This window comes from Trachymyrmex cornetzi, unplaced genomic scaffold, assembly GCF_001594075.2.
Source record: "Trachymyrmex cornetzi isolate Tcor2-1 unplaced genomic scaffold, Tcor1.1 scaffold1731, whole genome shotgun sequence".
In the NCBI taxonomy this organism is placed as follows: Eukaryota; Metazoa; Arthropoda; class Insecta; order Hymenoptera; family Formicidae; genus Trachymyrmex; species Trachymyrmex cornetzi.
Window position 1 is genome coordinate 133,367 of NW_017296345.1, and position 15,789 is coordinate 149,155.

The 15,789-nt window shown below is 35.7% G+C and overlaps 1 protein-coding gene across 1 annotated transcript in view; it reads left to right on the forward strand.

Annotated features, from left to right (window-relative positions):
- The window catches only part of LOC108759193 (dual 3',5'-cyclic-AMP and -GMP phosphodiesterase 11), a 38,461-nt gene extending 22,973 nt beyond the window's left edge, over positions 1-15,488 (forward strand). Inside the window, exons 5-15 of the mRNA XM_018504513.1 lie at positions 1,143-1,391; positions 1,468-1,578; positions 1,790-1,887; positions 1,964-2,027; positions 2,100-2,335; positions 2,397-2,496; positions 2,593-2,847; positions 2,915-3,024; positions 4,974-5,379; positions 6,636-6,719; positions 14,893-15,488. Of these exons, the coding sequence (XP_018360015.1) occupies positions 1,143-1,391; positions 1,468-1,578; positions 1,790-1,887; positions 1,964-2,027; positions 2,100-2,335; positions 2,397-2,496; positions 2,593-2,847; positions 2,915-3,024; positions 4,974-5,379; positions 6,636-6,719; positions 14,893-15,072 (1,893 nt within the window). The 3' untranslated portion in view covers positions 15,073-15,488. The remainder of the gene's footprint in view (positions 1-1,142; positions 1,392-1,467; positions 1,579-1,789; positions 1,888-1,963; positions 2,028-2,099; positions 2,336-2,396; positions 2,497-2,592; positions 2,848-2,914; positions 3,025-4,973; positions 5,380-6,635; positions 6,720-14,892) is intronic.
- The last annotated feature ends 301 nt before the right edge of the window (positions 15,489-15,789 follow it).

Sequence of the window (15,789 nt, forward strand, 5' to 3'; positions counted from 1 at the left end):
CCCCTTCCCTTCCACTCCCCCTCAATCTCTCCCTTTCCCCTCCTTCAATCTCTCCCTCCCCCCTCTCTCTCTTACTCGCTTTATTCTATTTATTCTTCTAATTTATTTATTATTAAGGAGAGGTAGGAAGAGGGAAGGAGAAAAAAGAAAGAAAGAGGGGGAGGGGAAGGGGGAGAGCGAGGGGGGAGAGGGAGAGGGAGAGGGAGAGGGGGGGAGTTTATTCGTTCATTCTAAAGAGCTTATTGTTAGTAGGAGAGAGGCGTCAACTGATCACATGACTCTGAACAAAAATTACATAAACATTATTTCCAGCACATTTTTCTCGGACTTTTACAACTTATTTTATTCTTATAGATAGATCTCATTTATTACATAAAGTTTACATATGTATTTTTTAATTTCATGATTTAGAATAAATCCTTGCAACATATTCGTAAAATAAAGATGAAAAAATGCTAGTACCTTATACAAAATTTACATATAAATATGTCTCGTGGTCCCGCCGGATTTCTTAACTCATGACATGAGATGTTGGAGGTATTTGCATTCCGATTATTAAGAGGACTGGCGATGGTGGTACTGGATTAAACATTGGTGATTTAGGCGAAGGAATAGACATAATAATTTATATGATTAAAAATCATAATAATTTATATGATTAAAAATATAGATAAAAATCAAAGATTAAGGATTCGGTATTCTGAAAAAGATTGAAATTAGATTGAAATAGATTCGTTTGGTTATTTCTGAATCCAAATTCTTAACTTTTTAAAATCCATTTCAATTCACTTCATATATAAGCGATGTTTTAATTTATTTTAATCAATGACGTGGGATTGAAACTACGAGGTTCCTATTCAAGGAGGATCAACAAACTTAGAACGCAAGCGGCACAATTTAAAAATGGAGTTTACCTTCTAGATAGCCCTTGTAATTTTAATCTCGATTTAACTAACTCTTTAACTAACTCTTTATCTTTTTTTAGGTAGAAAATAATATTAGTTCGAAAATTATTTTAATTAGAAAAGAATGAAGAGTAAATTGTGTGTCTGCGTGCGTGCGTCCGTCGCGTGAGCGTGTGTGGATGAGAACCAAGATTAAAATTAATCTACATTGATAGAAATAGGCGTTAAATGTTTCAGGATTCGAGGTTTAATCGCGAAATTGACGCTTTAACGGGATACCGCACGCGTGCCTTGCTGTGCATGCCTATTAAAGATTGCAACGGTGATGTAATCGGAGTGGCACAGGTGATTAACAAGCTTGGCGGCGAAGGACAATTTACTGCGCAAGATGAAAAGATTTTCGCTGGTTATTTACAGTTCTGTGGTATCGGTTTAAGAAATGCTCAGCTTTACGAAAAGAGCCAATTAGAGGTGAAGAGAAATCAGGTAAATGTTAATTTCGTCGAACCGAGCGAAATGACGACAAGAGGGATCTAATTTGTTTTAATATTAATATTATCAGGTTTTATTGGATTTGGCTAGAATGATTTTCGAGGAACAAAGTACGATAGAGCACATGGTTTTTAGAATTCTCACTCATACGCAATCATTGATTCAATGCCAACGTGTTCAGGTAATTGACATAAACGAACGTCGTGAGAAGAATGCAATTACGCGAGTAAAAAACGCTGATTGGTGAAAAGTCGGTTGTGGGGGATAAAATTTATCCCCATCACCCGTTTTTCACAATTAGCATTCGGTATCAAAGCGTTGTTGTCTGTATGAAAATCCGGGCTTATAATCATAGTATCTGTCCACCATTACAATGTCACGATTGTTTTCAGGTGTTGCTCGTGCACAAAGCTTCAAAGGGAAGTTTCTCGCGCGTTTTTGATTTCGAAGCGAATGATCTCGCTGGCGAGGATTCTGATTCTCGCACTAGGTAAATCAAGTTTATATACGTCTAGCTTTTTTCGATAAGTTTATTCTGGGTATTTAATTAAATCCTCTTATTGCAGTCCTTTCGAGAGTAGATTTCCTATTAATGTTGGTATTACGGGTTATGTAGCAACTACCGGTGAAGTAAGTATCGCTGAATTAATAATAATTTCTTGTAAAGCATTAGCGCTCGAGACGATATAAAAGATTTTTCAGACTGTCAATATATTGAATGCTTACGAAGATCCGAGATTCGATCCACTGGTGGACGATGGCACTGGTTTTAGGCATCGAACAATTCTTTGTATGGCCATCAAGAATTCATCCGGTCAAATAATAGGCGTCATTCAACTAATCAATAAATTCGACGATCTCCCTTTTACAAAGAACGATGAAAATTTTGTTGAAGCGTTTGCGATTTTCTGCGGAATGGGAATTCATAATACGCACATGTGAGTGTACTTGTGTATCTTGTCTATCTCGAATATTCGACTTGATTTATCGGATCTTCAGGTATGAAAAGGCAGTGATAGCGATGGCAAAACAAAGCGTCACTTTAGAAGTACTAAGTTACCATGCATCAGCATCGTTGGAGGACGCGCAAAGATTGAAGGTTGGTGTGCTTTAGCTTCACAGTGTATATTTCAGCTACATATAACATTTAAACCATTAATTGAATACGTTTATCATGTATTCTCTATCTCGACAGAGTTTAAGAGTCCCGTCATCAGCGCATTTTCAATTGCATGATTTCAAATTTGACGATATACATATGGAAGATGGCGACACTGTTACTGCGTGTCTTAGGATGTTTCTCGATTTGGACTTTGTTGAACGATTTCACATCGATTATGACGTACTTTGTCGTTGGTTGTTGAGTGTAAAGAAGAACTATCGGAACGTTACGTATCATAATTGGCGGCATGCTTTTAATGTAGCCCAAATGATGTTTGCTATTTTAACGGTGAGCTTTTTTTATCGATTGTAGTGTAAATTGCAATTTGTGAAATAAGAATTGGAATCATTTTTAGGCTACGCAATGGTGGAAAATCTTTGGTGAAATTGAATGTCTTGCGCTCATCATTGCCTGTTTGTGTCATGATCTCGATCATCGTGGAACAAACAATTCTTTCCAAATTAAGTGAGCACTTATATTTATTTTCGTATTTATGAGAACTTGGCACTTGATATTAAAAAAAAGATTTTTTAATACGTATTACCTTTTTTTCATTTGTACTTTAAAGGGTTTAAAATTATAAACTCATACAGCACAGAACGTTGAAAAAATGTTGCTGAAATATTGCAATGTTGAATGTTGAAGTATTAATATTTTATCAATATTGTATCTATATTGATTCTTCTACATTGATTGTTGCTGCAACGATGAAATAATATTAAACAAATTGAACCATAAATTGAATTTTCATTGATTCTTCTACATTGATTGTTAATGTTGCTACAACGTTGAAACTACATTGAACAAATTATATATCAAAATCTATTATATTTTGTAAAAAATGAACAATAATAAAATATCATGTAAATAGAAAATTTAAGTCATTTTAATTGATCTTTTAACGAAACTTGTTTCTAAATGATACACCTTTACACGGGAATCGGCCGCGAGTACAGAATGCTTATGCATGTAATATTATTTTTGTTTGACCAGTCCAATTCGCAACGTCGACTTGTGGTCTTTCTATTATACATATCTGTATATCACAGTTTTATACATTCAGTGTTCATGGATCATCGAAGCAGCAGTTCCCACATAATTGCAGAGGTTAAGCACCGTTGGATCAGGTACAAAATTGAATTGGTGACCGCTTAGGAAAACGAGGAAACCCTAAAAAAATTTGTTAAAAAAAAGAAAAAGTTTACGCCAAGTGCATAAAAAAGATATTGAATACATTCTTTTTAATCAAAAACGAATATGAAATAAATGTAATTAGCCAAGTATTTCATTACGCGAGACACATAAGATAGACTGAAAGTGACCAAAATTGTCAATATATTAATATAAAATTGTCAATGGATTATAGTCGTCGTCGTCGTCGTCGTCGTCGCCCCCGCTCCCGCCCCCATCTCATGTACATAAATTATACCCGTACTTTCGTTGCTAATCTTATTTTAACTTTATATTAAAATTAAAATTGTATGAAGAGATTGTGAAAAGCAGCTTAATGGACAAAACACTTTATATGTATGTGTCATACTTACGACTGAAAAAATTTGAAAAGCTGAAATGCTCCCTTTTCGGGACTCGATCTTCAGATCTCGGTATTGGCTGCACCAATTTTATTCGGACTGGTCGCAATCGAAAGATACCGATGACATTATATTAAAAAAGTGTTTTAAGATTTTTGATTGCAGTTTTAGTTTCTTTAATCTAAAATTTGTTGATGTCAAAACTCCAGATAAAGCTAGTGGTAGCGTCGCAAATTTGGCAGCGACATGAACATATACGCAATGACATTCAAACGTTAAGCGATCAAGCGACCCGTCAAGTGACCCATTTTATACTTTTATGCACTTGGCGTCGCGACGTTGCCGCGTCGCTTGATTAATTCCCAATTGAGGGGGAAAGTTTTTTTTTCAATTATAATTTTGTCGTTCGTGTTCTAGAATATGATGTTAATCAATAATACTTTTATTTTAATAATACTGAATTAATTATTATATGCAAAATATTTTACGTTTCACGTTGCCATTCAATTCAACGGACATTGGATGTTTCTGCAACGTCTCTTTAACATTGACTATACATTTTGCGATGTTATTGTAACTTTCGCAATTCACCGTTTCTGAGATATTGATTCAACGTTAGTGTGCTGGGAAAAAATTGAAAAATATGCTAGTAACTTTGAGATACCTTGAGATTTCAATCTGTAAGAGGATGCTGTTCCGAAATCACTTGTACCACCATCAGAGGAAGAAGGTTGTGCAAACGGAAATAAACCAAGCTTAATTTAATGCATATTAAAACAATTTTTTTTTATTGTCGGGTACACCGAGTTCACATACGTGCATTTATGTCCTTTATCTTATTACGAATAGTTTTGTATCCATATGAAATACTTCGCTTTTTAGAGCTTCATCACCGTTGGCACAACTATATTCAACTTCGACGATGGAACATCATCACTTTGATCAATGTCTGATGATTTTGAGCAGCCAGGGCAATCAAATCCTATCAAATCTTTCACCAGAAGAATATTCGCGCGTGGTAAAGGTTCTTGAAGAAGCGATACTTTCTACTGATCTGGCAGTTTACTTCAGAAAGCGTGGCGCTTTTTTTAATTTAGCACGCAATGGTGGCTATAACTGGGCATTTGGTGATCATCGAGAGCTTCTACGCGGGATGCTGATGACAGTCTGTGATTTAGCCGCCATTACAAAACCATGGGAGGTTGAAAAGAGGGTAGCCGAACTCGTTAGTAGCGAGTTTTTCGAACAGGGCGACATAGAAAGGCGAACACTCAATATTACACCTATTGTGAGTAGCATGAGTAGCAGTTAGAGGTGGGCGAATCAAGCATTTTCAAGTTCGAATCAAATCGAATCGAATCTGTGACAACATATTCGAAAAAGAATCAAATCGAATCTGATATCTTTACGCCGAATCGAATCGAATCCTTCTGATTCAAAAACGAATCGAATTCGAATCAAATTTTCACATACTGACAGCTAAAAAAAACTTAAAAGCTGAAATAATTCATTTTGAATGTACAAGTATATCAAAAAGTTGATAATGTGACAAATTTATTAAAAACATTTTTTTCGGTAATACCTGCACTTTGAAAATGACTCATCATTTTTTCGTTTATTTAAAGAGATCTGGACCGTCATTGAAAATACTTCATTATTTTTTAAATTAGCTTTTATTTATTTGTTTCTAGTAAAATAATACAAAATAATACAAATAATACAAAATAATACAAAAAATATCACATTATAACATAATAATAATTGATAAATTAGACACTTAAATCTTCATATGCGTATGATTAAACAAATAATAATAGCGATTATAATGTATTGCTTTAAAGGAACTAGTGACAATTTATTCTGCACTGAGAGAAATGTTTAGTACCATCTATTTTGTTAATATATGACTAATAAAAATTTTCTTACTCTTTTATTTTGAAATTGTCTTGTCCTAACAAAAATTTTTGTTATTCCAATTGAACTTGTTGTTCTAATCAGAATTTGGTTGTCGTAAATTTTGGTTAAGACAATACAATTTTTTAATGAAAAAGTAAGAAAATTTTCACATCAACAAAATGAATAGTTATACATACAAAACGTTTCTTTCGGTGTATTGAAACCTAATTTAAAGCCATAAATTGTTGTGCTAAATTTGTATCTTTAATTCAGACCGTTTTATTAGCTTAAACAAAATTAATAGTATTTTAAGAAATGAATAGCATTTTCTTCACAATGTAAAGCAATAGGCGCACGTGCTTGCACGAAGATCGGTGCTGATATAAGATTGGTCGCAGGAGATATAGAAAAGGGAGAGAGAAAGAGAGAGAGTCGATCAAATAAAGCATATAAAATAGGCTAGTGATTCGAAATTTCGAACTTATTTGGTTTCGAATCTCTCACATTCGGAAACGGATCAAATCGAATCCATCGTGTTTCAATTCGATTCGATTCAAATTCAAACTAATTCACACACCTCTAGTAGAAATAAACATAATTTGTATATAATCAAAATAATCTTGAATGCACCTGTATCTGATATTGTAGGACATTATGAATCGAGAGAAAGAGGATCAACTACCGATAATGCAAGTTGGTTTCATTGATTCGATCTGTCTACCAATCTATGAGGTATGTACAGGGTGTTACAGATACATACTAGGCAGTATGACGGGTTGCATAGCAGATTTTGTAGGGGCAAGGCGCTGTTCAGTGGTATCGACTGCGCAGCGTAGGTAATGACGGTGCTTTTATACCAACAATATCAGGAGCGTTCCAATTATTATGACGGACTTGAATAGTAATCATTGTGATCATTATAAGAGGAGCCGAAACGGTAATAAAAGATAAAAAATTGAGTTTTTTTAACAAGTTATGCAATAAAACATTATTCATATAAGAACGTCATATATAATTATATAAACATATATAATTATATACGAAATATTTCCGTATGTTCTTCTTTCTTTTGTAAAATTAGGGAGGAAAGGAGGGCGGGAGGGAGGGAGGGAGAGAGGGAGGGAGGGATTGAAGTTTATACAAAGGAAGAGGAAAAGTGAAAGAGAAGTGAAGGAAGAGGTGAAGTTATAAGAGGCTTTTAGAAGCAGCAAGAAGACAGTAAGATCACCGATAAAAATGGGGAAGGAAGGAGGTATGAGGGAATTATTGAAAGAAATGAGGGAGGAAATGAGAGAAGGGCTAAAGGGAGTGAGAAGAAAGATAAGGGAGGTAGTGGAGGGACAGAAAGAAATTATGAAAAAGGAAATGGAGAGAATTAAAGGGGAGTTGAGGGAGAGAGAAGAAAATTGGAGGAGAGAAAAGGAGGAAATGATGGGAAGATTGAGTTGGAAGTTGGAGATACAGAAAATGAGGATAGGGACGGGAGAGAAGAAAGGGGAGGGAGTAAAAAAGGGAGTTGATGTGGAGGTAGGGAAAGAAGAAGGGAAGGAGGTATGGAGAGAGAGAGAGAGATGAAAAGAATAAGAAGATTGGAGAGAAGAAGTGAATGGAGGGAAAGGGACGAGAGAAAAAGAAATATGATAAAAGGGGTCAAATAGGAGACGGGGAGAAGGGAAGATAAAAGAGATATTGAAAAGTATAGAGGGGGGGGGGGGATGATTGAAAAGATATAAGGAAAGACAGGAGAGAGGAGGGATGGCGATAGTAACATTAAGTAGTGTAGAGGATAAGGGGAAGATATGGAGAAATAAATGAAAACTGAAGGGAACGGATGTTTGGATAGAGGGAGATTTGACGTGGAAAGAGAGAAAGATGAAATGGGTGATAATGAAGGTGAGGAGTAAGTATGGGGCAAGGGGTGTATGGATAGAAGGAGAATGGTATGAAGAAATGGGATGAAGATAGAGAGGAATTAAGGGATGTGAGGGGAAAGAGGTGGGGGAAGAGGGGAAAGGAGAGAGAAAGAAATAAGGAAGAGGAAACGGAGAAGAAGAGAGGACAGGAGAAGGGGAAATAATAGTGGAGGGTGGGAGGGAATAGGGAAGATGTAGAAGATAAGGACAGGGTAGGAAGGAGGAAGGAGGGATTGAAAGGGGGAAAGAGGCAAGAGAGAGAGTAAACGGGTGATAGGGAGTAAACGGAGTAGGAGAGAGAGGAGGAGAGAGGAGGTTAAAAGGAGAAGGGAGAAAAGTGAGGATAGCGTTTTGGAATGTAGCAGAGTCGGGAAATAAAGATAAGGAGTTTTGGGATAGATTGAAGAGTTGTAACGCAATGGTGTTGATGGAAACATGGATGGAGGAAAAGAGTGAGAAATTGTTAAAGGAGAGACTGTCGGAGGGATATATATGGAGGGTACAGGATGCAAAAAGGAGAAACAAAAAAAGAAGGGCAATGGGAAGAATGTTGATGGGGATTAAAAAGGAGTTGTATGAGGGGGAAGACGAAAAGAAGGAGAAGTGGAGGGAATGATGACGGGGATGATGAAAATAGGTGGGAATAGGGTAAGGATGGTGGGGGTGTATATGAATATGGATTGAGAAAGGAAGATGGAGAGTATGGCAGAATGGATGGAAGAAAAGATAGAGGAGATTAAAACGGTGATAGGGGGGGATTTTAATTCGAGAACGGGGAAGGAGGGGGGAAGGATAAAGGAGGAGATTAAAGGGGAGGAGGAAGAGGAAAAAAGATCTAGGGACAGTAGAAAAAACAAGGATGAGAGTAAATCAGTGGAATTTATAAGAGAGAGTAGATTAGTGGAATTTATAAGAAAGGTCAATACTGAATGGGAATATAAAAGGGGATAAACAAGGTAATTGGACGTATACAGAGGGAAGGGGGAATCGGTGATTGATTATGTGTTGGTGGATGAGGAAGCTAGAGAGGGGATATGCAGGTAGGGGATGCAATAGATTCAGATCACCATCCTTTAGTTGTGGCATGGAGGAGAGGTAGGGAAATGGGAAAGGGTAAGGGTAAGGAGAGGAGAGTGGTATTTAGGGAAATGTTGAGGGAGGTAATATGGAGGGAAGGGAAGGGGAATGAGAGTAGGAAACAGAAAGAAGAATAAGGGAAGTTTTGAGAAATATAGAGAAGGAGAGGAGTAAGGAAAGGAAGGGAAGGGGATGGTGGGGTAGAGAATGTAGAGAGAAGGAGGGGGTGAAATGGGTATTAAGGGAGTGGAGGAAAGGTAGGGGGGGGAGAAGAATACAGGAAAGGAAAAAGGGAATATAAGGAACTGTGTGAGACAAAGAAAAAAAAGGAGAATGAGAGATGGGAAAAGAAAGTGGAGAGAGCGAAGAGTGAGAGGCAAGTGTGGGAAATAGTAAACATGGAAATGAAGAGATGGAAGGGAATAAATAAGGAGATAGGGATGAAGGAGTGGGAGGAATATTTCAAGGATCTGCTGGAAGGATGGAAGGGAGAATGATAAAGGCAGAAAGGGGAAGGGAAAGACAGGGGATGGAAAGGGAGATAAGTAGGGAGGAGATAAGGAACGTGACCTGAAACTTGAAGGATGGAAAGGCAATGGGAATAGACGGGATTCCAATTGAGGTATGGAAATATGGGGGGAAGGGGATGGAAAAATGGGTGTGGAGAATGTGTAATAAGGTTTGGAAAGGGAGAGGATGGTCAGAGGAGTGGAAGGAGGGAGTGGTAGTACCGGTGAGGAAAAAATACAGGGAGAGGAGGTAAGGGACTATAGAGGGATGTCGATAATTAGAACTGAATAGGAAAGAAACAAAAATAATGAGATTTAGGAAGGGAGGGGGAAGGAGTAATAAGGTGGATTAGAGATGGAAATGAAAAGGGATAGAGGAGGTAGGAAAATTTAAATATCTAGGGTACACGTTATGAATGGGGGGCAGGAAGAGCACGTGAGGGAAAGGGTGGGGAAAGCGGCGGCTATGTTGGAACAGGTGTGGAGGATTGGGAAGAGGAGATTTGGAAAGGACTGGAAGAAGAAGATATGGTTGTTTGACACATTGATTTGGGCGGGAATGAGTTATGGGGAGGAAATATGGAAGGAGAGGAAGAGGATGGAAAGAATACAGGAGAGATACTTAAGGTGAGTTTTAGGGGTGGAGGGAAGGTCGCCAGGGTATATAATTAGGGAGGAAATACAAAGGAAAAAATTAAGAAGTAGAGCGGGAAAAAGGGCTTGGGCATTCGAAGAGTGGTTAAGGGGGGGAGGGGACAGTTTTTTGGCGCAGCTATGTTGGGAGGAAATAAGGGATAATGCAAGGAAAGAGAGAATGGTAGAAGGATGGGAGAGGGAAAGGAGACAGTACTTCGAGGGGGGTAGAGTTAGGAATATGGCAAGGGGGGGAGCTGGAGGTAAGGATTCAATTTGAAGAATTACAAGAAAGAGACAGGGAAAGGCAGAAGGAGGAGAGATGAGAAAAAATTAGGAATGCGAGGTACAATAGGTGAATGAAAGGGTGAAGGCTTATTTAGGGAATGGATGGGGGAGGGGAGATGGAGAAGGATGGCGAGGTTTAGGTTAGGGAATGAGATGAGGGAAGAGAGATATTGGGAGGGAGAGGAGGAAAGGAAATGTAGGTTATGTGGGAATAGAGTGGAATCATGGGAACATGTGTGGGAGGAATGTAGAAGTTGGAGGGTAGGTCAAGAAGGGAGTTGGTAGGAGGTGGTAGAGAGAATGGGAGGAAGGGGAGGGAAAGGGCTGAATGAGGGAGGTTGAGGAGGAAAGGAGGAAAATGGAGGGGGGAGAGAGAATAAGGGAGGTAGGGAATGGGAGAGGAAGATGGATGGGAGGGGGGAGGGGAAGAGAGAGAGAATGCGTGAGTGAGTGAGTGAGAGAGGGGGGGAAGCTCTGAGGGGAAGAAATGTAAATGTAGAGTAAATAAGTAAGTGGAATGCACAATTTGCAGGATATACACTGGAAGCGGGGGTCCGGGCGCGTGGAGAGAGAGAGAGAGAGGGAGAGAGAGAGAGAGAGAGAGAGAGAGAGAGAGAGATGCGGTAGGGAATTAAGTTAGAATAAGATAATATAATTTAGGTTAAGATAGGATACGTTGTGAATGTAAGATGTATGTATAAATTATAATTTGTAATCCTAAGGGGAAACAATAAAATGCTAATCTATCTATATCTACAACACAACCGGTTAAAAAAAATTGCTACCAAAATTAATTCGATATTCAGGCCTTGATCTTGAAAGTTCGGAATGTTCTAAGAGTGTTCATCCCAGGCAGCAATATTTATAAAATATTTACAAATTTACAAAATATTTGTAACATTTATTTTGAATACTTCGTAAATATTTTTGTAGTCTTAGATTGCGCAGATCTTAAATATTCATTATAAATATTATAAAATATTTAGCATAAATGTTGTAGTAAATGTTATGAAAATATGGCGTTATAATCCAAGTAGAAAATACTTACTGGAAATACTTATTTATATTTATTTTAAATATTTACTATAAATATTATATAAAATATTTGTTATATATTTTAATAATATTTTGAATAAAGGTTTATCTAAAATATTTTTAAAAAGAAATATTTACAAATATTTAAGAATATTTATTATAAATTGTTTGAATATGTTCATATTAATTATGGATTAACATTGATAATGACACGGTCGGAGTCGAAACGTTTGTGACTTTCTCTTAACATTTTTCTTTAGCTGTATTATTGTATATTATGTATTTGTTATGTTTAGAGCTCGTAGCCTTTTTTAATATATTTATTTTAATTTTTATCATAAATAATTTGTGCTGTCTGGACTACCAACGATGATTGGGTTCTGCTTATGTGGGAAACGATTAGGGTAAAGAACTGCGGCCATTCTTTTATTTTTATTTCATTCGCTATAAATGAGCAACATAGTCGCTCACTGTGATATTACGTAACTTGATGTTACTAGGCATCGTTCACTCACGTTTTCATTACAATTAGACATACTGATTGTCTTTTGTCTGATTCGCGTTATAGGTGTATGAGGATGTAGAAAAATGCGGAATGTAACGCGAAATGAACACAAGAAAATCAGTACGCCTAGTTGTTGGTAGCGAAAACGTATGAGTGAAAGATGCCTCGTCATACTAACGAAGAGTTAGCGAATATGTTGCTCATTTATGGCGAATGCCATAAAAATGAAAGGATGGCCGCAGTTGTTTACGCTAATTGTTTCCCTGATAAGCAGCAGCCATCACACGCGTTATTTGATATATTGTTTCGTCGAATTTGCTAATATGGCACTCTTCACGCGTCAACACGTCCACGAAACATACGCCGACGGTGAAGAAATAATCGGTGAAGTAAGAGATGCTGTCGTTGCAAATCCGCATACTAACACCAGGTGTATTGCGCGTGATCTTAATATAAATCACGTCAAAGTGCACAGAATAATTAAGTATAATCTTAGGTGGCATCCTTTCAAAAGGCACACAACGCAAAAGTTGTTCCTCCCCCGCCCCCCCATTTACCTCGTCGAGAAAGATTTTGTGATTGGATCTCAAATCAAATAAATTCAATACTTAATAATTTATTAGCCATTTTGCTTTCAAAAGCTTACAATATACGGAATCTCGATAAATAAAGTTTCAATTATTCCTTGCTGGTTTGTTTCTACATTCGTGCGAATCATCGTATTTTATGAAGCCTGTGCGATGAAATGTTTACTTAAGTAATAAATAGAAAGACGATGATAATTTCGTACAATTTAAAAAAATGGAAAATTTGAAAAAATACAACTATATTATTAATTATTAGGTTGATGCAAAAAAAATGTCGGTTTTCGGTATTATAAAATGATGGTTTTTCTTTTCCAATATATTCTATTATATTTTTAAAAAGTTAGCGATTATAGATTTGATAGAGCGAAGTTTCAACTTTAAGAATCTATATTTTTTTATTGCAATATAATAATTTTTAGCGAAGTTGTGAGCAATCAAAGTCCGAATGCTACTTATTAGGAACAAAAAATCGTAGGAACATTATTAAAAAAAAAATTTTGTAGGGAAAACTTCAATCTTTCACGATAAATAGTCAAAAATTTTCTCGATTTTTGAGAGGGCACGTAACAGACCTATAAAGTGAAAAGAAATTTTTTCATTTTTTTCACACAGTGAAAGTTGGTAGTTTTTTATATGTAAAAATTATCAAACTTACATAAACTCAAAAAATATAATAAGTTTTTGGAAGTAGAGCTTTCAAGCTTTAAAATCCTTTTTTAAATTTAAATTTGGTTCATTTTTTAAACAAAGTTATGACTGTTCTTAGTAGCAATACAGAAAAATCTACATTTTTTTGCACCAACCTTATATATATATTAGCATGAACTTTTATTATTGTATAACTTTATCATACAGGTTGACATAGACAATGTTGCAATTGATATATTCCTCAGAAGAATCTTATGGACAGACGAATGCACTTTTCGGAGTGACGATAGTATCAATCACCACAATGAACATCAGAAAAGAATTTTCCCATTGCCAGAAAGAAAAGCACGTCCAAGAACAATATAATATCAATGTTTGGATTGTGGACAACATAATTATTGGACCACACTTTTTTCCGGAAGGTGTCAATATCACGGTCCAAGTTTATTCAGAATTCTTGGAAGAAACACTGCCAAATACAAGCCAATTTTACAAAGTTTTCAAAATAAATGTTACAAATACTTTGTAAATATTTTATAAATATTGCTGTCTGCGATCAACACTCTTAGAACATTCCGAACTTTTAAGACCAAGGCTTAAATATCGAATTAATTTTAGTAGCAATTTTTTTTAACCGGTTGTATTGTATTTATATCGAAATTATATGGTTCGTAGCATTCGTTGGCTGTTATCGGTTAAATTACGATTATTCTATGCTGCGTTTCAGATCGCGCGAGTTTTTCCAGTAACTGATTCCAGAACGGAATACACAGTACGGAGTTGCGTCGACACGCTTTTTCTTTTTCTTTTGATTCTGAAAATTCAATCGAAACTTACAACGTCAATACAAAAATAAATAGATGAAAAAAGAAAGATTGTTGTAAGATATTCGTATATTTTATTATGTTAACCAATAAAACATTTTTTATAAATGTATAAATATATATAACTATTTACATACGAAATAAATCTATATATATTATATATCCTTCTTTCTTTTATAAAATTCCTGTTCAATGCAAAAGAATTAATAATAACAATGAGAAAATATAAACAGATAATTAAAAGAACAATTTTCGCATTGTTCCTTTTACAAAAAGTCAAGTTTGAAAAAATAAGAAAGAATTACTCAGACATATAATTATATCTAAAACATTCTATAGAGTTATATATGAGCAATTTTTTCTCATTTCTTCAAACTAGACTTTTCGTAAGAGGAACAATGCGAAAATTATCCTTTTCATTCTTTTTTATGTATTTTCATTATTACTATTTTTCTTATATCAAACAATAATTTTACAAAAGAAAAAAGAACATACAGAAATATTTCGTGTACAATTATACATGTTTATATATATTTATATATAACGTTCTTATATAAAAAATGTTTTATCGCATAACTCGTTTAAAAACAATTTTTCATCTTTAACTATCGTTTCGGCTCCTCTTATAATGATTACAATGATTACTATTCAAATCCGTCATAATTGGAACGCTCTTGATATTGTTGGTATAAAGGTACCGTCATTATCTACATTGTGCAGTCGTTACCACTGAACAGCGCCATGCCCCTGCAATCTGCTATGCAACCCGTCATACTGCCTAGTATGTATCCGTAACACTCTGTACAACGTAACAAAAAATAATTATTACATGTATACTCCTTCTTATAAAACTTTTAACTCATCTTTTCGTATCTATGTTGGACAGGCGTTCGCCCATCTGTCGGATAAACTTGTACCACTCGTTGACGGAGTCAGTATAAATAAGCAACATTGGCTGGAGATTGCTGAAAGCATATGTCAGATGGAGACCTGCACGAATCACGATAGGACACTATCGACAGTGGCATCCAACAATGAGGAGACCAGCGAGCAAGCGGACCAGTAGTCATTATGATGATGTCATAGCTATTAAAATTCAATGTATCAAACACATCGTCCCCATTCGTCAATTGATCGAAAAAGAGATGTGGAATGTAGTTTTTACTATCCTCACAGACCATTTTCCGTGATTCATTTTCTTTTTCTCAATTATCACGGCTTATGTTCTGCGCGAATATGAGTGGATAATCTGTTCGTTTTTATTAGATTGTGCTTTAATTTGTTTCTGTCAATTTCTACATATCTACTGATCAAATAGACTGTATATAACTTCCTTTCTCATTGTAGTGTATATTTTAATCAAAATTATTCTGTAAATTCGACGTGTAGCAAGTTGAAGAAGCTAAATATTAATGATCTTGCGAAATATGATGAGAAAGATCTTTGTTCTCTCTCTCTCTCTCCCTCTCTCTCTCTCTCTCTCTCTCTGTTTGTCTATCTATTTTATGTATTCTGTTTCTCAATTCTCTTTTCTCTTGTCTGCCTATTTGTTCAACCTTTTAGATACTAAATGATAATCTCCATATGCTACTACTGTACCTGAATGTATTGTACATGTATATATATTTGCTATGAAAAATCTCTTCGATGTAGAGAGAGAATAAAGATGGGAACGTGATTCTCTAAAATGATACAATAGTTTTCGACGATAGCTGGTTGAAGAACACAACTAAAACAGCATCTATATGAGCAATTAGATTACGTATTTATATATCAAAGTGTA